The 26,818-nt window shown below is 28.7% G+C and overlaps 1 protein-coding gene across 2 annotated transcripts; it reads right to left on the bottom strand.

Annotated features, from left to right (window-relative positions):
- Positions 1–733: 733 nt before the first annotated feature.
- On the bottom strand, positions 734–26,818 carry LOC107445722 (post-GPI attachment to proteins factor 2-like). 2 transcript variants are annotated; one of them, XM_016060191.4, is made up of 7 exons: positions 26,608–26,784; positions 24,074–24,131; positions 15,100–15,286; positions 11,321–11,585; positions 6,343–6,449; positions 5,532–5,640; positions 734–4,246 (listed from the first exon to the last, which is right to left on the bottom strand). In XM_016060191.4, the coding sequence occupies exons 3-7, from the start codon at positions 15,259–15,261 to the stop codon at positions 4,086–4,088; spliced, it is 804 nt and encodes a 267-aa protein (XP_015915677.1). In that variant the 5' UTR covers positions 15,262–15,286; positions 24,074–24,131; positions 26,608–26,784; the 3' UTR covers positions 734–4,085. The 2 variants fall into 2 exon arrangements, with proteins under 2 accessions (XP_015915677.1, XP_015915678.1); XM_016060192.4 differs by having other exon boundaries at positions 1,277–4,246; positions 26,684–26,818.

Raw genomic sequence — 26,818 nt, forward strand, 5'->3', positions numbered from 1 at the left:
AATTTATGCTTAATATGAATACATAATATGAATTTATGCTTAGATGAATACATACACGCACAAATATGCTGCGGTCTTATTGCAGACTTTAGAAAGAGGTAAGCTTAATAGAGTATAAATGTCGCACATTTTACCTCTTTTTGGATGGAGACATAACTTTTTTGTTTCACATTAGGTTATGTCTTCATACATGTAAAATTAACTTCTAATCAAGTAATACAAAGCTTGTTTATTTATACATATTTATTTTGAGTCAATCCCAAATAGCAGTGTCAGGTTGATTTTAATGTCTACAACAACCTTTATCATGAAGTCCAACAAGGTTTAAAAATGATTAGTAAATAAATCAGGAAAGATTAAAACAATGTTCAATTTAACTATGCTAAATTATGTGCTATAAACTGCCCTTTTATAACCGCATTAAATCTACCATTAAAATCAGGGTTAGAAAAGCCTAAAATCAAGGATGGATCATCATTTTCAAATCAAGGGTTGAAAGCGTTTTCTAACGTAGGATCAATTCACCTTCTTAAAGTTTGAGATTTTATGACCTCACAGAAACAAAGTTAGTTTACACATGCTTTTATATACTTTCTTCAACACTTTAAATGTGACTGATGGTGTGATCATTAAGTATTCAATGCAAACTAAATGTTGCATTTGAGAATCTGGACAAAGATAGAATGAAAAAAAGGCAAAAACAATGTTTACATTAAAGCTAAAAAATGATATATTTTTTGTTGAAGTTTTTTTCATGCCTTTATTCAATCTTCAAGAAAACAAGCTCGGTATACTAATATTTCTACTAAGTTTAAAAGAGGAATAATTAGTCAACCTTTCTATGCCAACCAAATAAAAATAAAACATTTGCTGCAAGGTTGCCTGCTATTTGAGAACATACTTTAACTTACATTGCTGTATCAAACCAGTATATTCATACCTCATAAATATTCAAAACCATCGATATTGTTGAATAAGGCTCTTTACATATAATGAATTTAAATGGCTGAGCTTTCCAAAAAATTCTTCAAATAAGAACCTTTTCTTTACCTATTTAAAAACTTTTTAAAGGTCATCCATAATAAATAAAAACCATTTGATAAGGTTTGCTTATAATATTTTATGGAGGTAAAATATGGTCTAGACATTGAATAAAGAAGAAAACAATTCTTTATTGCATTCAAATATTTTGAGATATCATGAGAATTGTTCACATTATCTAATTAATATACTCCATTAAGCATTTTTCTCAACATTCATAATTGTCAGAAATTGGTGGGAAATTCAACGCAAATATGCCTACATTAATTTGAGATCTGCTCAGAAAAAACAACATAATCAAAGTTTTCAAGGAAAAAATACAAACTTCTAGAACCAAACTACAAAAGGACATAAATCAGAATAGTTTCAAAAAGAAAACAAATTAGATTTATTGTTTACATTTGCCAAAATACAAAGAAAATAGTTGAGATTATGCACCTTAAATCAGTTATAAATTTCGTTTTTATGTTGATTCTAAGATTTTTAAAAAATCTGTTAAGATGCTTTTTCAGCTGGATAGCTTGCTTCCAAATGGTTTCATCTTATCCATTTTTAATAAATCTATGAATTTCATTTTTAGAGACTATTTTCAAGTACAAAAAGTAAACTTATTTGATCTAAACAACAAAAAATCTTATTAATACAAAAATATGTTAAGTTTTGCTTACATCAGAAATTACTCACGTTATATTGTTAACACAAATTGGCCAGGGTTTGAAAACGAACAAACAGGGTAAAAATGTGGCAGACCTTTCTTGATAACATTTGACCTAAGAGCATATAGTTTAGTTCATAATGTAACAAAGATTTCTACCTTTTATGAATAAAAAATATTTGGAAAATTATTTCCTTCTTAAAAGGAAAAACTTGTAAATGAGAAATATCAGTTTTTTTTCTATCTTTGATATCATAAATGAAAAAAGATTAATTATACCAAAAAATAAGATATTGCATAGTTTTGGTATTATTAAAAGTCAAATTTTAAAATGACAATTAAGTAATTATACTCTTAAGGAAGACTTTTACCATAAATAGAAATTTATAATTCAAATATACTGCAAGCGACTTAGATAAATGCACAGACAAATGAATTAAGATTCTAATATAAACTAAATCACTTATAATATGAAGCAATATTTCTTTTAAGTTTTAAAGTATTTATAAAGTTTTTCTATAAGATTTAAAGCGCAAATAGTATAAATTGAAAAATACTTCTACTGTGACAAAAAAGGTGCACCTACATTTTAAGAGAGAGATGCCAGAGAGAGAAATTTTAAACTCTACTCAATGACTAAAACATGGCCTAAAATGTGATAATAGTTTTCATGAAAAATTATTTTAAAAGCATTAAAATTCGATTAAAAAAATAAAATCAATAAAATGCACACATTAAAAGTTCACTATCTCATTCAAGACATACACAAACACATTACATTTAAAATACATACTTCCAATCTTTTTACTCAATTATATATGTGTGAAAAAAGAACTTAATAAATTACACACATCTCAAATTTAAATAAAAATAGAATAAGCAATGAACTTTTAAATTAGCAACAGAATAAAAACTAGCAATTTACAGATATTGTGACTTGTTTCGCAAATAAAAACATTAAAAATACAATAGAGCAAGAAATAAAAATTTTACTACTGACAGTGACCCTTAGATGATAAATCTTAATAAAATAGCAAATTAGTAGTGTGGCTCTTAGTAAAATCAATTCCAATTCCTAAAAATTATAGCAGAAAACGTAACTTATATATTAGTAAACAGGTATGTACAAGAAAACAATGAAATAAAAAATATAAGATAATAAAGAAAACAAAAAAATAAAATAAAATTGATAAAAAAGCAATGTAAAAAATATGGCAACACTTGTAAAGGAACTGAATTATCAGTATACTGAAATTATTACATACTTAATGTTGATTTTATTGCTATAAGTATGCAATAGCACACTAAGTGCATGAAAAAACCCTTTAAAACAAGGCATCAAAAAAAAACATTTTAGAGAAAATGTCACATAACATATGAAGATAATGCATTATGAATGATTTCTAAAATTAATTCTACACAAGATATTTCTTTTAGATAGATTTTTAATATGAAGCCAATAAAATAGCTAATGAAAATTGAGATTCTTTTGTATATGTATGGCAGGATTACTTTTTTAAGAATAGTTTTAAAAAAATCTTTCATAAGCTTAAAACTTAAAAAGCAAAAGTAGCCACCAATGATTAAAACATTTTTCTCAACCAAAACACAAAATCAGAACTAAATAAAAAAAATATTTTGAGCAAGGTAAATTAATTTAATAACAATTAATGACTTCAGTTTTCAAGAAATAATTTAATAATTTATTTATGAAGTCAATTTATTTGAAAGGTTGTATCAGATAGCGTATGTGATACAAAACCCTGATAAAAATGCAACAGGGTAATTATAATAAAATGGTGGGATTTTCACTGGTACCATACTAACAAATATAACAATAAAAATACAAATAACAAAATAAGTAAAATGCCTAAATCATGCTTCCTGTTATATAAATATTTTTTGGATATATAATTATGCATGAACACAAAGGATGTAGATACATGATTGTAATTAAGGAAAATTCTAAGGCAAATACTTATAATTATCCAAAACTAAAGTATTTCAAAACTTTTTACATATTTGATATGACATGCACATTATTAAACTAGGTTTTTAGTTTCCAGGCAAAGGAAAACTAGAAAAATCATACCTTTTAAATGATGAAAAAACAATAGAATGTTCTAAAATTAATCTAAAACTGTAAACTAGCATATTAAAAAAATCTTTTTATGATTAATAGCTTAATTTTAACACATTTATGTGAAAAACTAAGATTGCAGAATAGACTTAAAAAAGAGAAAATCATTATTGAAAATTGCATAGTCTAGCTTTCAAAAAATACGCTTGCATCTACAATGATTGCAGTCTTCAAATTAAAAGTGTTCAGGTGAAAAAGTTCTATTTACAATTTTACAGAATTAAGTATAGGACACTCTACAAGACAATATTAATCATTCTTTTTTGTCAAATCATGGCAATTTGGTGAATTGTGGGAGTGTGGAAGGCAAATCACCATCTCTTCATCTGGCATGTCCCATATTATTGTTGCATGAAAGGCCATGTTGGCAAAACATATGACATATTCACATAAGGCAAACCAACTGAATGCTGAAAAATTTCAAAAATTTTATAATTTACAAGCAATTTACATAATTTACATAAATGTAAAACATTTAAAGTTACCCCAAATTGTTATTTTTAATGTAAATGCACATAAGGATACATACAATGGCCATTGCAGTCTTGTCACAGATTTTCATGAAAATTTTTGTTAAAAGTTCTTTATGAAAATTTGCTAAAATTTTTTTTTCAGAATTTAGATCAAAATTAGGGTTAAGGTGCACTTTGAAATCTGACTCATTTTAACAAAGTAGCATTACCAGGGAAAGTAATTAATATGTTTGCAAACTCGATAACTTTTTTATTTATTAATCAATTTTATTTTTTTTCTAGTATCGTTAGAAAGTTAAAAATACTAGTTTGTTAAAACTATCAAAACAATAAATCTATAGTAACTAATGTTTTAAAATTTACATTTAAAAATTTTTTGGGGGAAGTTTTTGGCAAATTTCAAGATTTTCCTTACAGAGAAAAAACTTTTACAAATTTAAATTTTTTTTCATGATGATTAATAACACTTTTTATCATAAAAAAATCGAGGGTTTCTCATTTTTAGTCTTACAAAAATTAACAGTGAAAAATCTAAACTATGAATTTTGCAATAGATTTGCAAAGAAAATTAAAATTAATAATCAAATGACAGTGTTTTATTGATAGAAGCATAATACTATGGTTTTGATATTGATAACACTTAATTTTCAGTGCTTGGCTGAAAATTTTCAAATTGAAAAGCAACCAAAGAATGAAACATTTTTAATTATCATTTAAATAAAATACCTAAGATAACTAGGAGTAAAAAAACCAACAGGACAGTATTATTTAATCAATGCAAGAAATAAATAATTTAAATACCATCAAGAGATAGCTAAAAAGAGTTAAAATTTAAAAAACATGCATTTATACATTTGTTACAAATATTTCAGAAAATTTGGATGAATAATTCCATCTCTATTATGAAATGTTTTAATCTGATTATTATGAACATCTCATTTCAACTCTGATGATATAACTAAATAATGCTTCTTTTCACTGTATGCCTCTTAAATTTCAAAATTAAATGTAAGGGAAAGATGAAAATCAAAAAAGGCGATTGGAGAAATGTGAATTTTTCTTGCTAGCTTATTTTCAAGTTTCATGCTTATGCTACTTAGGTGGGGAAAGAAAAAGGAAGTTGATGTAAAATAACTCTTAAAATGTTTGATTAAAAGAAATTAGTTTAAACCATTAAGAAAAATGCAAATTCACTAAAAAATTACTTTATCAGGAAACTTACCAAGTTCTACACAATACACTCGATGTTTATAAAAGAAATACACCATTCCTAATGATGTAAGAGCAATGATTATGCACAGGAAAAGTTTTGTTCTGTAAGACAGCTTTTCCTAAAACCAATAAAATTAACTAAAATACTAATAATCTAAACGAAACTTATAAAGATTAATATAAAATAGTGTAAAGAACATTTTTTAAATAAGTCTATTTAGAATAAATAACCTTAATGATAGCAGTAAAGTAATAATAATATAGAAATGCATAAAGTAATTTTATACAGTAGATACTAACAATCTCTAATGTATCCATGATAATATTTATTTCCAAAAAAGTAATACAATAAAAAGTTTTTGGAATGAAGATTTTTGTTTCCATATTTTTCAAACTAACAGATTCAATACTTTTTTTAAATATAGTAAACATTCAAAAGAGTATTATTATTTTTTTAAAAAAATATTTATAGATTATATGCATATACAGTCAATAAAAAAGACATAAAACAACGAAAACTCAAAAATTTATCAAAGTAAACTGATAACAACTTTTAGAAGAACTAAATGAGGTAAAATTATCTTAACATTGGATATTAATTTTCAAATCTTCTACTTTTCCCCGCAATTAATTCTCAATTATAAAGGTGGCTAAGAAACTTCCAACAATTAAAAGATAGTACTTATAACTACACGAATTTTAATGGATTTTAGAGCTATAAAATTCTGTGATTTATGCTAAAGTTAAGTAGTAAAACAAATGTAAAATGGAAGAATAATTTTACTACAAAATATTTAAACAAACTTTTAATTAAAACTTACCAAATATGTTGGATTTGAAGACTGGCTCATATGACTCAAAGCACAAGAGCTTAACATATAAGAAATGGAAGCAGCCATAAAGGTGATAAATATTTTTTCGTGGACAGCTGAAAAATGAAAATTATTCTTTTAAATCTTAAAATCAAATTAACATAGATTGAATGGCAGAAAAAGGTAGTTCAGTAGTCATCGCTTAATGTAATCACTTTGGGACACAATAATTTTGATAATATTAGCCAATTGATAACAATAAGCAAATCACAAAATTAGATAAATGTAAAAATTTACCAACATTTTCTTATTTCTTCCAATGCTGCAACCAGCCATTTGTTACAACAAAATCTTTTGATCCATTTGAGCAGCTAAATTTTCTTTTTGTAGCATAAGCGGTCTATTGACTGGAACATCATGGTATTGGACAGTTTCAAACCAGTCTTAGAATTTTTGCAACTTGCTTATATTTACCTACTCTATTTCTTTTGTACTTTGTGTTTTTTCTCTTTTAATAAGATATTTATTTTTCTCCAATAAGATATTTGTTTGTAACATTTCTCTGCTGAGAGATGTTCAACTCTATTGCAGCATTATGTTAACTCACTTTTGGTAAGCTGTCATAACAATTTAAAGTAGTGATCTATTGTTTTAATGTTAAACCTATTGGCTTTCTGCAATTCATGTCATCAAAGCGAATAGGGCATAGTATGTTGACATTCTCATTCTTAGTTCAGATAAGATCTTGCTCTTTTGAGACATGAAGAAAATTAACACATAGCATTAGCAGCCAATCACTATACTTTTGTTCATCTATAGTTGAATTCTAGAAAATTTAATAGAGCAAGAAAAAAACAGAACAGGTTCCTTCTGAATAAAAATATTAAATAATATAATGATCAGAAAGCAATAATTTTAATATACAAACAAATAGAAAAACTCCAGACCATGTGATTTTTATGACAATAAGCAATTAATAACATTAATAGTGATCACATTAATCAAAGGCTACTGAATTTGTAATCGACTTGTAACCATATCTTGTCTTGATGACTAACAAGAATATAACCACAAAAGTTTTGTCCTTAAAACAAAAATTAAGCAATCATGTATAAATACATTGAAAAATCGTACACAACAGACAAGAAAAACATCCTTTAAATTAGAGACTTGTATAGTTTGTGATAATCAAATTTCTGGAAGTCTGGAAATGTGAAAATATTTTACTACTTTTTATTATTGATCCCACATGGTAATGCAATATTACATGCATATCTATTGCATTACCATCTGTGATAATGCAATAGACAAATTACTAAGGTGTATTATTGGTGCAATAAAGAAACAATAATTCAGTATTACATATTGCATAAATACCTGTGCTCTAGTGATAATAAATACTATAAAGCTTACCTAATTTTGAATATCCAAGTGCAAATACTATTCAATACTATTAGTATGGAAAGTAAGGCACCAAATTTCAGTATTATAATTTGATGGGTGCAAAACTTTGACATTAAAGTGGAACAGATGTGATAATTTTGAGAACCTCTGAATTTTTCATCGAAAAAAAAACTACATTCTTTCTGACAGGGTCAGACTGGCCATAGACCTTTCCAATTACCTTCTGGGCCCCTGCTACTATAATGTGCCCTCCTTAAAGATGAGGCTCCGGTATGCAATATTCAATTAAATTGAAAAGCATAAAGAAGAAATTTAACATAGCATTATAACATATTTTATTGTGCTTTCTTTCCACCTTATCACTATGAATAAATCATTTTTATGCACTTTTTTTAATACCTCTGGGGGTACTGGATTGGAGATTGATAGTTCTCTGATTCAGGTCAAAATTACGATCTGTGGATGAATGGGATGGGTTCGCCCTATAAACGGGTGGGACGAATGGTGTGGCAGAAGTCGAATTCTTGGCCATAGGTGGCACCACTGGAAAACAAGAACAATCGCACCCCTTCTGCCTAAACAGGCATACAACAACAATGCACTTTTTTATAATGAATCTGACTAACAACATGAAAATAAGTCACAATCCAAATAATTATAGAAAATAACATCACAGCCCATTGCAAATGTAATAGTAAAGATTAAATTCTGACTCCTATCCATGAATATTTAAGTCCAGTCTTTAAAAAATGAAGGAAAGAAAAAGAGAAAAATATTTTAACCCTTTGTACTCTGAGAACTTTGATATGGTGTTTAAACTAATTTAAACATTAAATTACTTAAACTACAGAGTACAATATTTTTAAATAATTTCTAAAACTCATAAAGTAATGAGGTTACTTATTATTAAGTTAAAAAAATATCAGTTTTAGAAAGGTCACTTTTGATGTCTACTTAGAGGTAATATTGAAGTGGAAAAGGTTAATACAAAGTGACACTTGATCTTAATATGTACAAATTATAAACACATAACTTGCTTCCTGCTATGCATTTTATAAATAATGCTGCTTATGGACTAACGAAAGTAATTCTATAATTTGTTACACCTAATTTAATTTTCTAGGATAGGATATTTACAAGGTCAATAAAAAAGTTTAGTTTTATAAACTAAACATAAAATATTTACCTTGCTAAAGAAATAGTAGAATTAATTCTAATCAAATTTCTTAATCAGGCTGGTGAATAACGAAAACAGTCACAGTTTTTTACATTTTAGTGGAACTAAAGACAGTTCACTTTCTAGAGGCTCTTTATTCAAGTCAAAATTATTCAAGTGCTCACACTATTTCATCTACAAAATGTTAGGTTTGAATTAATGTATACTGGTGGCACTATACATTCAAAAAACTATTTTTGAAAGAAATCGAACTCTGATAATGAAACAAGACTTTTTTGCTTTATAACATGGAATTGCATAAAAATTTAAATAACCTTTTTTAAATTATTGATTCATTTTTTTAAACTAATAAATCTAGCTAAAACCAGATTTAATGCTTTTTTCGATAAGAGCCAAGCAAGTTTCAAAGAATATTGGGATAAAATTCAATTTTTTGTGGAAAAAGATAAAAATATATATTAAAATGTTTCACTATTTTTTTGCAAAAAAAAAAATTTATTTAAAAAACAAAATGTGGAGTAAAAGTAATTTTTAAAAAAAATTTTGATCATAAATCACTAAGTGAGCAAAAATTGTTAAAAGGAATGTCATTACTTTCACCATAGAAATAAAAAGTCAAGAGCAAGCTATTTCATAAGATTACTTCAGAAGAAGACACCCTCAACTTCCTTTGTCCCCCTTCCCTTTAAGGCACCCGGCATGGACCTGACACTAGCAATATCTCTTTTCCATTCTGATTGAGAATCTTGTATTTTCCAACTTTCTAAAGTAACTAGTAAGAAAAAAAACTATTAGAAGGCGAAAAATTCAATTGTCTGTTTAGTTGCAGAAATTTAATATAGATGTTTAAGAGCGTATTTAAAATTTTTCCCTTTATCTACACCCCTCTGATAGTTGAATGTGGTACTGACTAAAGCTACTGAATATCACATACTTCAAAGACAAATGCCCCAAACATAAATAAGAAATTTAATTAAAGCTGAACAATGCAACACTTTTCCTTATTTCTCTATTTCCCCTTTCTTGATGGTCTGTTTCTTGGTTTGAATATTATAATTTTCTTGACATTTCCTTTTAAAAAAACCAGGATATTTTTGTTAATTCTATGTACACATCACATAGGACAGTAATATGAAAACACAAAAATTTGTCTTTAGTAGAAAAGTCAAGCAAAAGAGTCAAAAGTTTACACTTGCTCCATAAAACCACTCCTTTGGACCAAGCAAAAATTAATGCTATAATATTAGGTTGCTATATATTAAAATAATGTAAGTATTTAATCATAATTAATAAATGCTAGATTAATGTTGAGAAAATCATGTTATGCATTAAAAAAAATTAGGTAACTGGCAAAATATTTGATAATGCAAAATGCTAAGTATCACATGCTGTAAGAAATAATTTTCACTTAACAATATAAGTTCAGAGAACTCTAAAGACTAAACAAAATGAGAGTTTGTTTGCTTAGAAATTAAACTACCTAAGAAGAAAACATTTTGCAAAAATAGTGAATTAAGTTTTCATAGAAAACTATAATTCATAAATTTACAGTAACCATTTAAAAATATATTTACAAAGATAGGGAAAGCATCATTTAAAACTTAATGAATGGGCACTTGCCAACAACCTGAATTTCATATGAAGGTGCAATATTCACATTTGATTATAAATGATGCAAAGTAAGACGTGTTTCACTAGCTCTAGATCATAAATCTCAACCACAAAGAATACAAATCATGGGGATTGTGTTACTAGCTTGATCTGAATTTGCAATATTTCCTCTGCAACAACATTTAAAGAATAGAGATTTGTATTATTTATTTGAAATTTTTGAAATAAATGACTAATGGTCAATGTATTTAGAAATTGACGAAATTTTGGCTTCCATACTGGAAAAAATAGCTCAGTTAGGACATTCCAGTTGAATCGATGCAACAGCAAAGGGGACTTACTGTATTGGTTGTTATAAAAGAAGGGAAGCTGTAATGGCACTCTAAAGAGTGTGAGTCGATAATATAATTCAGAATCATATTTCCTTAATTACATTAGTATTTCATAGAGATGAGGTAAAAACATAAAAGTGAAAAAAGTAAAATTTTTAAGAAAAAATTAAACACAATATGTTAGGTAAAAAAAAAAGTTGTCTACTGTTAAATATCAGTAGAATTAAGCTCCAAAAGGACTTTCCAAGAAAATATGCACACAAAAAAAATTCTAAATATTCTTTTGACCTTTTGCAAGTAACTTGTACCACAGGACTTACAAGTTTTTACTTATCTCCACTGTTCTAATATAAGCAGAAATTAAAATTGAAAGAGAAGTTGAATTTTCTTCAAAAACAATATTTGCATCAATGTTACGCACACACAAATCATAATTAAAAAAGTTAATAGACTAATTACTTACGATAATTTTCCTTGTTTGAAATATATGTAACACCAACAAGTGCCATAATTTCAGTAGCATGAAACCAATAATTCAATGTCACAATGTGTTCATATAAGGACTTTGATTCATTTTTAACATTTTTAGTTTTCCTGATATAGTGACTGTAGTACACAGAAGCCAACAAAAGACGAGGAGTAGAATGTAGTGCCACGCCTATTCGCCAGATGTATCTTTGAGGCGAAATTCCAGTTATTGCACTTACAGAGGGACAAAAATTGAATACCTTTAAAAAAATATTTCAAATGAGTATGTAAAAAAAAACTAAATATAGACTACACATGGCATGATACATTTGAGCATTACTTTAAGAAATGCATGCTTTAAATTTATAAAAAAGGCTGACAAAATCTGTTGTTTTAATTATTTTGAGAGACAAGCCTTAAATATGCTAATTAATTATTTGAGATAATATTTTAAGTAAAAAAGTGAGCTAGGAAAACTCCCGTTTATTGAATAAACATAACTTTTTCAACAGATTTGGAATTTTGATCCTTAAAACATGGGAAAAGCTGCAATCTGAAAAATATCCCAATTATTTAGTTAGAACAGTAAGTCAAAAGTTTATGCTTCAAAATTTAACGTTTACTTTTTGTCTTGAACTATTACCATGAATAAAAAGGTTTATGAACATTAACATAAAATTAACTTATCCAAAGAAAACTATAAAAAAACAATGTTAAGTAATCAATAAATTTAATGATCCTCGAAACAATATTAACCGTAAAGACATCAATAAATCTCTTTATAGCATGTGTCTTCTTAGCCAATAAAAAGTGTTTTTCTCTTTATTGATACTTTAAAATAAAAACGTCATTTCATTAGTTCTTTAGCCTATTTGATTTTAAAATGGGCATTCTTGATAACATGAAACATTTGTAAAATTGACCACAGATTTTTGATCACCAATCATAAAGCTTCATCGCCTCTGTGAGATAGAATTCTTGGATGATCTATAAATTATGGGAATCACTGATTGAATTTATTTTTCAACACTTTATATGGTAAATAAATAATTCAATATATATATATATACAGTGGGAAGTCCCACATCCGGAATTGTCGGGACTTGAGCAAGTCCGGCTAATAAGCCCTTAAGGTAGACAAACAAAACATCCTTATTCAATTAAAAAATAACAATTAAATGAATTTATGTTCATTTCAATCAACAACGAATAAATCCATGTGGTATGCGGTGTTGCGTTATTTTCGCAGATTTCCACATGGTTTTCAAAATCTCGACATTTTAATATGCCATTAAAACATACCACAAAATTCTAAATCACACATTTCAGTTAGTAATTATTTCTCAACCCAATCGACTAGCAACGATGCCACTGTGAAACCATGTGGTTTCGCCGATCATTTTTTCGGTAGTTATAAAAACAGAATTTCAAAAGAAGAATTTTATAAAATCTCAATATTTTAATATGATGTTATTTCCTTTGGAAAACATTGAATTACGCTTTTCGCCCTCAATTATCGATGGTTCATCCGCAGTCCCACATGAATTTACGATCGCATTTTTGTCAATAATTGCTACCAATTTTCCTAGTATTTTAATGCTACGTTATCGTACACGGGAAATTTCAAGTCGCGTATTTATGCACTCGATTTGTGACAATTTTATAGTCATCGTGGTTTTGTCAATCACATTTTCAACAGTTTGGGATTTCCGCATAGCTTTGAAAATTTTGATTTCATTTTTAATTTAATATTATTACGATAACGGAATTTCGACTCAAGCTTTTGAACAATCACTTATTGCCCCTGCTTTAGTAGTGAGGATTTCATCTGAAATCCGTAATTTTTTCAAAATGTGAAATTTTTGCACTCTGAAATTGAGTGCGTGATTTTTGGCGGTAATGATCCTTTTATGCAAGACGTGAAAAAAAAAGATACGCTATTTTTTCGCGCAGTAGTGAAATACCACGTTTCCTTTCCATGATATTCAATTTTCTTTCATATTGTAGAGGAAACTGGATTAAAACTGAACAAAAATCAGAAGTCGTGTAAAAATCATAAAGAAGCAGAAAATGGAAGGATTCTCATTCCTGCATTTTCATTAAACAAATCACAAGTGTAAAAATAAAAAAAATTTTATGAAAAGAGATTAGATTGTTAAAAGTGTCCGAAAAATAGACCCTTCCGGTAAAGAGACGTCCGGATATAGGACATTGCACTGTATACATATATTGAACAGGTTTTAAATTTTATGCAATCAATTTATTGAAAAAATTTTATCTTACATTTTACCATGTCAAGAATATTTTCTAAACGATATGAATCAATCAAAATAAAACTGTTAATACAAATTCAAAAGAACCCATTTTATTTTAAAGCTTTCTGTCTTCTTGGGAAAACAATTTATTATAATTTTGGAGCAGTATTATTAACAAAATGCTTATAAATCAGGATTTATTTATCAATTAAAAAAAAGATGATTAAATAAAATAAAAAATTTCCTTTTTTGGTGAGGGATGGGATATTTTTGATGAAAGAGGGAGTAAAAAATAATTTTTATATACTCTCAGAGATGCCAACTGCTCCGGACAGGCCAAAAAAATTAAAGAAACGGTAAATAACTACAGAGTAAATTTTGCAAACATTTGACTTCTTTTGCTTGCTTTTTAAAAGGTATTGCATGACATAAGAACTATCAAGTGGCGAATTACATAAGCCTACGAAATATTGAGAAATAGTGGTGGATAAAAATCTACTAAATTGAATTTATTAAACCAAGAATCACAATTGATAAACTATCACTTTAAAATATATCTTTGCTGTCCAGAGCAAGTTGGCATCTCTGCACTCTGCAGAATTTTAATACATAACTACTGGGAGAAAGTTGTTACATTAGATAGTGTTGTCATTAAAGTTAACTGTACATTCTGTTTTCTAACAATTTTAGACACAATGTTAAAATAAGTCTTTTACTTTGGCAAATAATATTGTCTTTAACTGCAGATTACTATTGAGACCTTTTTACATTAAAAACCAACCATATTAACAATCGTACTGTAGGAAACTTATATTAAAAAACTATTTAAAACATTCAATAAAATTTTTAAAATTAATACTAATGAAAAATCTCAGTTTTATTAAATGAGCATATCTATAAACTTTGCCAAAAACAGTAAATATTACAATTTCAATAAATAAAATCTTTACTAATTAATTTTAAGCAAAATTTAAGTACTGATTTTGTTTAGTTCAAATTGGTTTGGATAAATCTAATAGTTAAATACTTACTCTAAATGTATTAAGCAGGTAATAAATTTTCTATTGCAATGATATGAAAGGAGTATATATATGATAATTAATATGTTAATCACTTCATACATGTATCATTGACATACCCAAGGTGACGGATTTAGTTCAGAGCATNATATATATATATACTTTTATATATATATACGAGTATATATATATATATTTAAAGCAGCATGTGATAATTCATTCACGATAACATTAGCAATAAATGCATTAACATTATTTATAATAAATAAGAAAAAATTCAGTGCCATCACCACACAAAGCTCCTACACATGCGCTTCTGTTGATATCAACATTTTTAATGAAAAATCTCACATTTCAAACCTCATACTACCTAACAATTTAAGGCACAATTTATTAAAGCAATAGTTATTATTATTATTTTAACAATAAATAGATAAAATATTTATGGTGACATTGATAGCATAACACAAAAACTAAAGAAAAACTTTAAAAATATTTACATCACAAATAGTTGTGTTGACCAGTTGAAAATTGAATATCATTGAAGTTATGAAACAAAACACCATGGATGCTAAAGGTAAAGTAACTGTCACTAAAGACAGTTTTCGCAGGGATAAAGTAAACAAGGGAAATGAGCTTATGTCCACTGTATTCCTGGTCATATTTCATGCAAAATATCTTCAAACTCTAAAAAAAAGAAAGAACAAAGACCAACATTAAAATATGGCTAAACCTTACATGATTTTCATGCATTTAAATTATCCCTTCCAGACCAATGTTTATATGTGGTTCAATATTACAAAAGCTAATTAAAGATTAAATTTTCATGTCAGACATAAAGAAAGATAGTTAACAAAAATATAAATTACTGAAAAGAGGTTTTAGAAATTTTTTTTTCTTTTTAAGAAATTAACAATTTGAAAAGCATTTAGAAACAATAATTTGATTTCAGCTTTTTAAAATGAAAGGGCATGCAAAGTTATTAGAAGTGGTTAAATTTTGTTACTAAAGGAAAAACATGAACTGTATAATACAAATTTCCACAAAACAGAATTGCTTGAGAAACTAATCTAACAAATCTCAAAGTATTGGTATGCAATATATTTCCTACCACAACTAGTGATTGTGGTTGAAATATTTTACTCTTCGAAACATTTTATCTGGCTTTCAATAAAGATTAAAGGGAAGGAAAGAAAACTTAAAAAATTTCTTCATTTGCAAAACACAAATTTTACAAGATAATGCATTTTATCCTTCAAAATCTGTGAAAAAATTTTAGACAGTTGAAATATGCAATTCAAATGGGGTAGAGTATCTTAACTAAGGTAATCACCGAAGCAAGGAAAGAAGTTCAACAGGTTCTATTATGTAACAAGCTCTGCTTTGTGCATGTTTCAGAAAGAGAAAACTTCCTTGCATGTTTCAGGACTGGTTTTTGTTTATATTCAAAGCAAAGGTGATGCTTTTATGTGGACAATATTTACATTTTGAAACTAAGTTCGGTTACAATTAACTTCCACAAAGTGAAAATTTGACCAGTTGTCCATTAAAAAGGTTTTCTTCTCTACGATAAACTACATTCAATACTATGGCAACAATAGAAATCAAAATTCGTCTAGTCCTTACTGAGAAGTTTTTAGATTATCAAGAATTTTTTTCTTATTAAAGAGATAAAGGTTAAAAGTCTAATTTGCAAATAAGTCAAACTAGTTATTTAAATAGGAGAAAGAGTAATCAGTGGCTAACCTAATAACTTGAGCTCTCCGAGTTAGCTGTTTCACTGAGAGTAAATAATTATGACAGTGACATATTAGTAACAAACGTGTAGAGTATAATAAAGGCAAATTTTATCCCAAAATAATAAAATATACTAATAATAACTTCAGAGTTGCATTGTACTGAACAGAGAGATTTAACAGCTTATAGTTCAGTTTTATCAATATTTCCTCATGCCAATATTTAATTTAAATTATTAATTGAATTAAAAATTTTCTTAATCATATAATTATAAAATAGGGTCTCCATAATCTTGTAATGAAAATACAGTGAATATACTGCTTAATAGTTTCGTACAAAAAGTAATTAAGTGGATGATCCATCAATTGACAATTTAACTATTCAATGATTATTGTGTTGTTGATTGGGATCATTCATTTTTAAAATCAGATGAAAGATACCAATCAATAATTGTGAAATGACAAAACTCCACCTAACAAGATAAGTACTACATTTACCAAAAAGAGAAATAAGAACATGAACCTTGAATTTATCACCATAACAATTTGATAGTGCAGAATTGTTAGTTTCTAATTAGTTACAAATTAGTAGTATGTAATTAGTTAATTGTCCTTTAGTTCAATTTTGTGATTTTCTGGGCGTTTAAAGCAACAATATATTCTTCATAGCTATATAACTATGGAGCGGAATCACTTGAATTTCATACATGACCATCAAAACCAACTTTGCAGAGAAAACATGAATGTTCTAATAGATCATTTTTAAAATAATTCTGCTAATACTTCAGATCCTATTAGACTTGGAAGTGTAGTGATTCTTCCTTCTTCGTTTTCAAGAAGTCCAAGATAGATGCAGCAGCACTTCCAAGATGCAATGGCATTATCAAAAGAAGTAGGGAGACCTGACTTATTTATTAGCTTTATTGCAAATCCCCAATGGCCAGAAATTCATGATTTTTTACGTAGTCAAGGGACGGATTTCAATGCAAGTGACATTCCTCACGTAGTTGTTAGGGCATTTTAACGCTTATTTGACACATTTGTAAAAGAAATTGCAGCAGGGAAAGTGTTTGGAAAAATACTTGGTTACACATTTAATATTGAGTTTCAAAAAAAAGGTTTGCCCCATGCACATTGCCTTTTCGTTTTAAATCCAAGGGACAAACTTTTAACACCAGAAGCATTACAGATTTATTTCCGCTGAAATCTCAGACAGAGATAATTTTCCAAAACTTCACAATAAAGTTATGAAGCATATGCTTCATGGACCACACAGTGATGCAATTCCCTGTTATAAAACCTTAACAGGTAATTGTCAAAAAATATTTCATTTTGCTTTTTGTGATGTGACTGATATGCCTGGAAATGGTTTTCCAAAATGCATGTGTCGCGATAATCGTAATGTTATGTATTTTTACAGCAGACGTGGTGTGAATAATTGGTTGGTTCCAGTTGACAATTCCATAGTCCTGCCCTATATTTCATATCTGCTATTGAAATATGATTTGCACATCAATGTCGAGTACTGGGGTAGCGTTATGGAATACAAGTACATACTTAAGTATGTGAATAAAGGTCATGATCATATAAAAGTTAGTATTGGGAATGGTTTGACAGATGATACATCGCACTTGAATCAAGTTGATAATTATATCGACACACGGTATGCAAGTTCTATGGAAGCAGCTTGGTGTTTGTTAGAGTTGCCAATGCATGAACATAGCCACAATACTATTCGTTTTCCTGTACATTTACCTGGCCATCAGCCCATAACTTTCGAAGAAGGAAGAGAAGTAGATGCTCTTAAAAAATCATGACCAAAGTGACTCAAAATCTAATGCCTTATCAACTATAAGTTTTCTTTGCTCACTTACTTTTCAACTACAGTCAGATTAAAGCTAAAGATTTGTGGGAGAAATTTAAATCCAAAATGCTTGAAGTATCTCATGAAAATAGTTGTTTAAGTGATATAGAGCAACGTCCTTGCAGTAAGGATAAAACTTTATCTCACTTTGGACTATCACAGTTATCAAGTTTTTTCCCATTATCTGCTGATGGTTTTTCATCAAATGAACATTTTCTTATAGCAGAAAATATTAATTCAAAACTCAACAGTAAACAAAGGAACGTTTTTTAAGTTATCAATCAATCAATTGATGATGATGCTCATATGGGTAAAAAAAAATTCGTAGATGGGACCTTAGTTACCTATCAGTATACCATCTTCAGAGAAAGAGATTGTACCTCTTTATTTAGATAGAAATTCTCAAAAGATTTTAACCAATGCGGATCTAAAAATCTGGGATGAAGCATCAATGATACCTGAAGTCACTTTAAAGCTTATAGATTGCATTCCAAAAGATCTAATGAATTGTGATCATGCATTCGGAGGGAAATGTATTCTGTTTGGTGGGAACTTCCCTCAAGTATTGCCAGTTTTAAACCAAGGTGGAAGACGTCCGTAGGTGCATGGTATAATTAAATGTACCTCACTCTGGCGTCATGTGTGTGAGAAGTTTCTCTCTATCAAGAAATATGCGTACTGATTCTGTAGATTTTGGACGGTGGTTAATTTCAATAGGCATAGGTGAAAGGGATTTATTAGAAATTCTGTCATAAAACATAACTGAAGATGCATTTGGGGCATGCATTTCAGATATATCATTATCAAGTTGTGTTGTTTTGGCTCCATTAAATGAGCAAGTAAATGCTTTGAACAATTTAATTCTTCAAAAAATCCAAGGAGAAATGATTATTTGCACAAGCTATGATAAAGCAACTGCTTGTGATGGAGATGAGAGTGAGAATGAAAAGCATAATGCTGCATTTTCAGCCTGAGTATTTGGCAAAAATTAACGTTACAGGTTTACCTATACATAAACTCAAGCTTAATATCAGAGCTGTTATAATGCTTGTTAGGAGCTTTTGTGTTGCTGATGGGTTATGCAATGGAACTTGGTTAATTGTGCAAAAAGTGACGAAAAATGCTCTTTTTTTTTGTACAGTTATGATAGGTGATAAAAAGGGAAATTCTGTAGTTATTCCAAGAGTAACTCTAAATACAAGAGACAGTAAAGACTTGCCTTTTGTTTTATACTGCACACATTTTCCTGTAAGTATTGCTTGTGCCATGACCATTAATAAGTTACAGGGTTAAACTTTCGATAAAATTGGTCTTTAGATTGTTCAAAATAAACCCATCTTTGGACATAGTCAGTTATATGTTGCACTTTCAAGGTGTTGCACTAAAGAAGGCATTAAAGTACAAATTGTTGCAAGCGAAATGATATGGGGAAAAAAATCGATAAAAAATTTTGTATATAAGGTTTTGTAAATAATTTTTAATTTTATCATTGTTTTTTACTAACTTTTCAAAAATTATTCAGCCAGAAATATTTATTGACAGTTCATATTTGTTTGAGACATTTGTTTTAACTAATACATAAAAGTGCAAATCTTTGGTACACAAAACGATGTGAAAAGAAAAATCAATAAAAAATATTGTACATAGCTAGGATTTGTTAACATTCAGACCTCTATTGAAAATAATTTTTAATTTTATTGTTTTCACCATATCTTTTTACAACTATTCAGACAAAAACGTTTATTGATTATTCATTATTTCATTTTATATTTGGTTGACAATTTCAGTTTATTCTGCTTTATATGTTTTCACTACATAATTTGTTTTTTGTCCGATTGAAACTAAAATATTTTGTCAGTTGACAGTATTGAAGTTAATTGGGTAATTACTTGCAGTCATATTTGCTTTTGAAATATTACTCAGCAACAGCCAATTAATAGTACATGTTTTAATTTGTTTGCCATATTTTAAAGTTTTTCTCATTAGGTTTTAATTGTTCTCTGTTTAAAATTTAAAATAATGGGGGGGGGAGATGAAGCATCATACAGGGAGCATCCAGCATCCTATAAGATCAATGATTTGAGTCAGGCTCTGTCACACCTGCTTTGGATACAAAGATTAATCTCTGGCTAATGCCCTATAGTAATGTGATAAATAATATTGCTTCCTCACTTTATATAAGTTTATAATATTGTTTGCATAAAGGTTGATAATAAGCACCTCTGACATTTTACAATCTTATTATATTCTCTCTGTGCGATTTTGATGCAGTAAAATTGCCAACTAATCTCCAACATGAAAATTACTTTAATTTTGTTCGCAAAGAAAAATTTTTTTATAGCATAGCAATTATTGTAGGTTGAGGAGCAGGGGGCGGAGCCGTCTAGTATATATATAAACTCATGTTTGTGAAAATTGCAACACCATGACGGACTTACGCGATTGAGCTGAAATTTTCAGGAAATGCAAAGTAGAGCATGATATGCAAATGAATAGAATTTCAGACCCGTAGAGCATGCGTAAGCTGAGCAGCGCCCTCTGAACGGCGGATGGATCCGAATAAATAGACGGCTGTAGCCAAGCGAGTATGGTTATCAGTGGCTATCTGCTAGTGGTAAATGTTAGTTTAGTCATTACTTATGCAACAACTTACGGAGTTTAAACGAGGGAGAATCATCGGCCTTCATGAAGCTGGATTATCTTATCGTGCAGTAGCCGCTCGTGTGCAGCGTAACAGCAGCACAGTGATGCGTGTTTGAAAGCAGTGGATGGACGAGTGTCGGACAACTCGGAAATCCGGGAGTGAACCCTGAAATGTCACGTCAGCTCGCGATGATAGACACCTGTTCGGCGTTGCGCTAACGGACCGTACGGCTCCCTCTAGACAACTAGCAGCACGGTGGCCAATAGCTACAGGTGTTTCATTGTGTGCTTTATCAATTCGTAGACGTCTGCTGCAGCGTGGACTGCGCGCAAGGACTCCTTTATACAGGATCCCCTCACGCTAAACCTTCGCCGCCTGCGGCTGCAATAGGACAACCAGCATAGGGACTGGCGTGCTGATTGGCAGCGTGTCGTGTTTTCTGATGAATCTCGCTTCAATTTGAGGTACCATGATGGCCGCATTCGTGTCAGACGCTATGCCGGTGAATGCCATCTTCCGGAGTGCGTTATCGAACGCCACAGTGGACGAACACCCGGAGTTATGGTCTGGGGTGCCATAGCATATCATGGACGATCTCAATTGCTACGAATTGTGGGTAATCTGAACAGCAACCGGTACATCAGTGAAGTTCTACAGCCCCAAGCTGTTCCCTTCCTTCAAGCCTTGCCAGGTGCTGTATTTCAACAGTACAATGCCCGCCCTCATATTGCTAGGACTGTTCAATCCTTCCTTGCATCGCGACAGGTACAACTTCTTCCTTGGCCGGCGTATTCCCCGGATATGTCGCCGATTGAACATGTGTGGGATTTCGTTGGTCGGCGTCTCGCTCGTAATCCTCGTCCTGTTGCTTCTACAGACAAACTTTGGGTACGCATACAAACAGTATTGAATTCCCTTCCTCAGACAGACATTCAAAGTTTGCTTGACTCCATGCCATGTCGTGTAGCAGCACTTATTGCGGACCGCGGTGGTTACACAAAATACTGATTTCGATCTCTTGTTATTGGTTGTTTGCTTTGAAAGTTTAATCATTTATTTGTACCACTACCACTCAACTGTGTATTAAATTTCATTCAATTACGACGATTCCTTCATGGTGTTGCAATTTTCACAAACAGGAGTTTATATACAGTAGGGAACCGATTATCCGGAACGATCGGGACCATCGCTATTCCGGATAACTGGTTTTTCCGGTTTTCTGAATTGCTACAAAAAGCCGTTTTTTTTATTGTTAAACCCAACTAAAAAAAATAATATTTGGAAATAATCTTAAAAATAAAAAAAAATGATGAAGTAATACACTAATGATTATTTGCAAAATGATGGTAAGGTAAACATCTTTAAAAAAAGAAAGAAAAATCGTAAAATCTTATGAGGAATTTTTAAATGGCGAGAAAATTTAGCGAATTTCGTTCCGGTTTTTTGGTTTTCCGGTTTTCTGATTTCCGGATAACGGGTTCTGTACTGTATAATATATATATATTATATATATATAATATATATTATACATTTTTCAAACACTATAATTATTAAGTTATGGAATTAGCAAAAACTTGCTTTCTCTGAATAATCATATAAATTTTTTTCTATTATATTAATTATTTTATTTAATTTGAGTGAAATGACGATTTTAACTAAATGATTGATTGACATTAATTGATTGAGTTTGTTAACGTTAATTATTTTATTTTTAATGGCAACACAGGATCAGGATTGCTACTTTTAATTAGTTTATCAACTTTACACCTTAAAATACATAGCAAAAATGAAAATTATAGAAATGAATTGCTGGATTTGCTGTCGAATTTTTTTTTTAAATTTCTTTTTAAAAAAAGTGAAAAAAACGGAGACATTTGAGAATGTACGGGTAAAAGGGAGATACTCATAAAATATGGGAGTCTTCATTAAAAAACAGGAAACTTGATGGGCATGTATCACTGTTTTTGACAACACTAATCATGCATGTAATAAAAAAAGACACAATAACAAGCACATAAAATACTAACACATTAAAGTTACTAATATATAAAATGTGTAGGTCTATTTCTTTCCATCAAAAACCTTAAAATTATATCAGTCTTAAATCCACATTTTAGCAGATGAACAGTAATAATAAATGCATTTTACTTTTAAAATTGTTTCCACGGGTATATTAAATTTTTTCACAAGCAACAAATATTACTTTCTTCACAAAGCAGAGAAGTCATAATTCCCAGACACTATTCAAAACAAAAGGCCCCTAACTAAAAATTATAGTCTTACACCCATGCACTAAGATTTTGTGCATCATGTTAAAATTAGTTTAAGCATATTTATCCAAGATTTATTTATTTGAAGATAAATTAAAAAAATTCTTTCATCTTCACAAAAATAGCAGTATAAAGGATTCCTCCCTAATAAATATATGTGCAATCATATTTAAACTTAAAATAAACATGGTTCAAGATTTTGGGCATGCATATTGCTTCAAAGTTAACATGATAATCAAATACTAATCAAAACAATTGGGCAATTCCGCACATTTTAAAAAAATCAGTGTAATGAAATTATTGATTTCATTACATTATTAAAACTTAAAAGAAAAAAAAGAAATGAAAGTATTAAGTCAAAACCTTAGCTTGTTTCACCCTCACTCCAAATCATCACAACACATTTATCCCTTCAAACAAGAGTGCAATCCAAACATCACATCGGCATTCATTATCGCCTATGATGGAGAGGAAAAAAAATTTCCAAAAATGGGTGCAGACGCATAACAAATCAGTTTTTCTTTTTTCAGGCAATAAAACATATGTTGGCACCTTAAACCTGTGTCCACATTGGCACTCTTGCAAGGATTATAACCAAAATATGCAGAAAATTATATGTGGGACTATTTAAGATTTATAGTAAGCTCTTTAAGTAATAAAAATTAAAATCAAACTTCTTACTTAAATCTTACTTATCACAAACTATATTAAACACGATATAAATAAATTTTAATAAAATAACAAAAAACATGCATTTTTAATAACATTTATTGGTGAGAATTATGTAAAATTTATTAAGATTTGAAATGAAATATTGTATAGACCACGAACTAAACTATATACATAGCCTTATTCTTTGTAAAAAATAAAATTCACAAAATAAAAATACTTTCAATTTAAAAATGCAAACAAGATACATAAATGCATTTTTTTTATTCAGTACAATAATTAAAAAAGTACCTGAAAAGATGTGTATCTCACACTATGTGTAATGTTTCATCATATGAATCATGATCATCTAGAAGAAAAAATTACTAAGTTATAAGAGGGAACCTGTGTGAATTACAGTATAAACTGCAGCGACAATTTTAGATAGTCACTACAGAAATGAAATGAAAATTTTTCACAAATAAAGTTATAAGTTATGCATCTTTTTTTGTAGAGTATTAAGTATTTTTTCTGATACTTATGTGCAATTAATTCCAAGATAAAAACTTATTGTGAAGTTTCTACTTTTAGTTAAAATAAGAAACTACTGATTTACTAGCAACAATGTTACAAACATTCATACAGTTTTTCTTAAAATAAAAATTTGCTACAATACTTTAATTCATTTAAAAAATCACAATAATCTTTATTGTGATTTCTAAAAAAATTATAATTTTTATTACTTTTATTTTGAAAAAAAAAATTTATTGCTCTAAGTAAAAGTAGGATAAATGTAACTACTCAAGTAAATGGACAGTCAAAGAAAAAAAAAATTTGGTCTATTATTTCTTTGTTAAGTACTTATGTATTATCCAATAGACCATTTCTGCCAAAAATGAAAATAAATTTGGAAAAAGTGGTTCAAATTTAAATATTTTCTTATTTTTTACATGCAATAATTTATATTTTGTCTTTTTCTTTATAATCAATTACTATATAAAAGTAAATTTGGGAAATAGAAAAATGATTTCGGCACAGTGTTGTCAAAAATGGTCGGCATAATAATAATATGTATATACCTAATATTACACAGCAAAAAACCTGATTAAAAAAACATATAGGTTTCCACATTGATATTAACTAATAAAAATTTACAATTGATCAATAACTTTTTGTTCAATTTAGATTTTAATAAGTAATTTGTTAAAACATTTATAATCTAATTACAGTTTCGAAAGAGTGGCAAAACAACTGAGCATTTTATATGATTTTAATATACCTTTTGAAAAAAACTCCTATTTTATTTACCAAATTCAGTTGCAAGAAAAAAAAAATCCGAAATTGGAATTCGCAGCAAAACAGCTATTTTTTGTTAAGTAAAAAAGAGCTTCATAAATGAAGATCATTTTAACCTTAATAGAGTATTGCTTAACAAAGAACAACATATTTTTTTTCACCAAAATTTTTCTTGTTACTTAACACATTTCACCAAATAATGATTTACAAATTTTCGAAGCTTACTTGTGCCTATGCATTAATAAGGTATTTCCAAAAACAATAGAAAAGATGCAACACATATTTTTTTTACAGATTTCTTATAAATGTGTATTTCAACAAATAATGATAGATTAGGAAAGTGGCCAAGCAATAAAAATCAAACTTGACTTATGTTACGTTTTAATGTACATTTTGAATTTATTAAATAGCTTCCACTTAAAGCCCCAAATTCAGTACAAATAAGATTTTGAATATGACCAGAAAAAAGAGGAAGGAAGAACGGAAGGCAAGGAGAAAGAAAGAACACATTTTAAAAGATAAGATTTGAAGTGAGAAAATGCAACAAAGTTATTTCTGTGTTGTTCTTAAATAAAACACCAAATATGGACCTTAAAAAAATAATCCCCATCCTCAAAAAATATTTTGCAAAGAACAATATACACACATCAACAAATTTTTCTGAGTTATGAATACATAAGTATAATCAACTGAATCCAACTAAGGTTTTTCTAGCTACTTAATTTATCAGATAAAATACATAATTTCCTTTTTAGTCATGCAAATCTTCCTTACAAGACTAAAGACAATAACAAAGAAACACTGTAATTTTTAGGAAAACTATCTAGTCTAAATACAGAAGATCTAACACCCTTAAATCAACTAGTTATTTTTAAAAATTTAGCTAAAATAGTTTGCGATTCTAATCAAACGATTGCATATTAAACTGGTGTGTTCACATAAGCTTAAAGAATGCATAATTTAATCTATAGTACCTAATGTGATAGATGAATATTTTGAATAGTAAAGAGAGAATTTTTCAAATATACATAATATTCACACAAATATAACAAGTACAGTAAATTTAAATTTTGTTTTTAATCTCCAGCAACTAAATTATTTCATAATTTTAATCTATGCTTTGCGTAATTTGAAAAAGTTAATGTGTACTAAGATACTATGTTGATTTATAGCATGCGATTTTTCATAAAGCTAGCAATATCGATTAATTAAATAAAATTTAAAAAAAATATGCGAAAAAGGAAAGAATCATAACACAATGAGTAAATATGTAAGAAAAATAAAACAAACATATTAAAAATAGAAAACTTTCATAGCAAATGGTAATCAGAGAACAAATGACGAGATCTATGGAATTATTAGTACTTTCTAGAACATTACCTATTAAGTAACATATAAGAACATCTCATAACGTTATTACTAAATAGATTTATGATAGTCATTTCATTCGATTAACACAACATTTTTACATACAAATATAAAGTTATATGAAGACAGAAAATTCAACTTATAATATACCGATTCGCGAAAACATTAATTCAAAAACTTACAGGCTTTATAATGCTATCGGCGAATGGTTGTTTTTAGGAACATGATTTCCATATGCACAAAAGTAAATTTACCTACCCAAATGAAGTTTGTTTTGACATGAAAAACATTTGTCACTAATGCGAATAACAACGCTCACTGAACGCTTTGAAACTGAAACTCGTAAAGAAAAGCAGAAGGTCTGCTGCATGGGAGGCTGCCCTTTTTTACTAC

This window comes from Parasteatoda tepidariorum, chromosome X1 (assembly GCF_043381705.1).
Source record: "Parasteatoda tepidariorum isolate YZ-2023 chromosome X1, CAS_Ptep_4.0, whole genome shotgun sequence".
In the NCBI taxonomy this organism is placed as follows: domain Eukaryota; kingdom Metazoa; phylum Arthropoda; class Arachnida; order Araneae; family Theridiidae; genus Parasteatoda; species Parasteatoda tepidariorum.

Coding starts and splice junctions, on each gene's coding strand:
- LOC107445722 (XM_016060191.4), bottom strand. CDS start 15,261: ATGACCAGGAATACAGTGGACATAAGCTCATTTCCCTTGTTTACTTTA. Junction 5,641..6,342: donor CTTCAAATCCAACATATTTG/GTAAGTTTTAAT, acceptor TATTGGTTTTAG/GAAAAGCTGTCTTACAGAAC. Junction 4,247..5,531: donor AGTGTATTGTGTAGAACTTG/GTAAGTTTCCTG, acceptor GAAATTTTTCAG/CATTCAGTTGGTTTGCCTTA.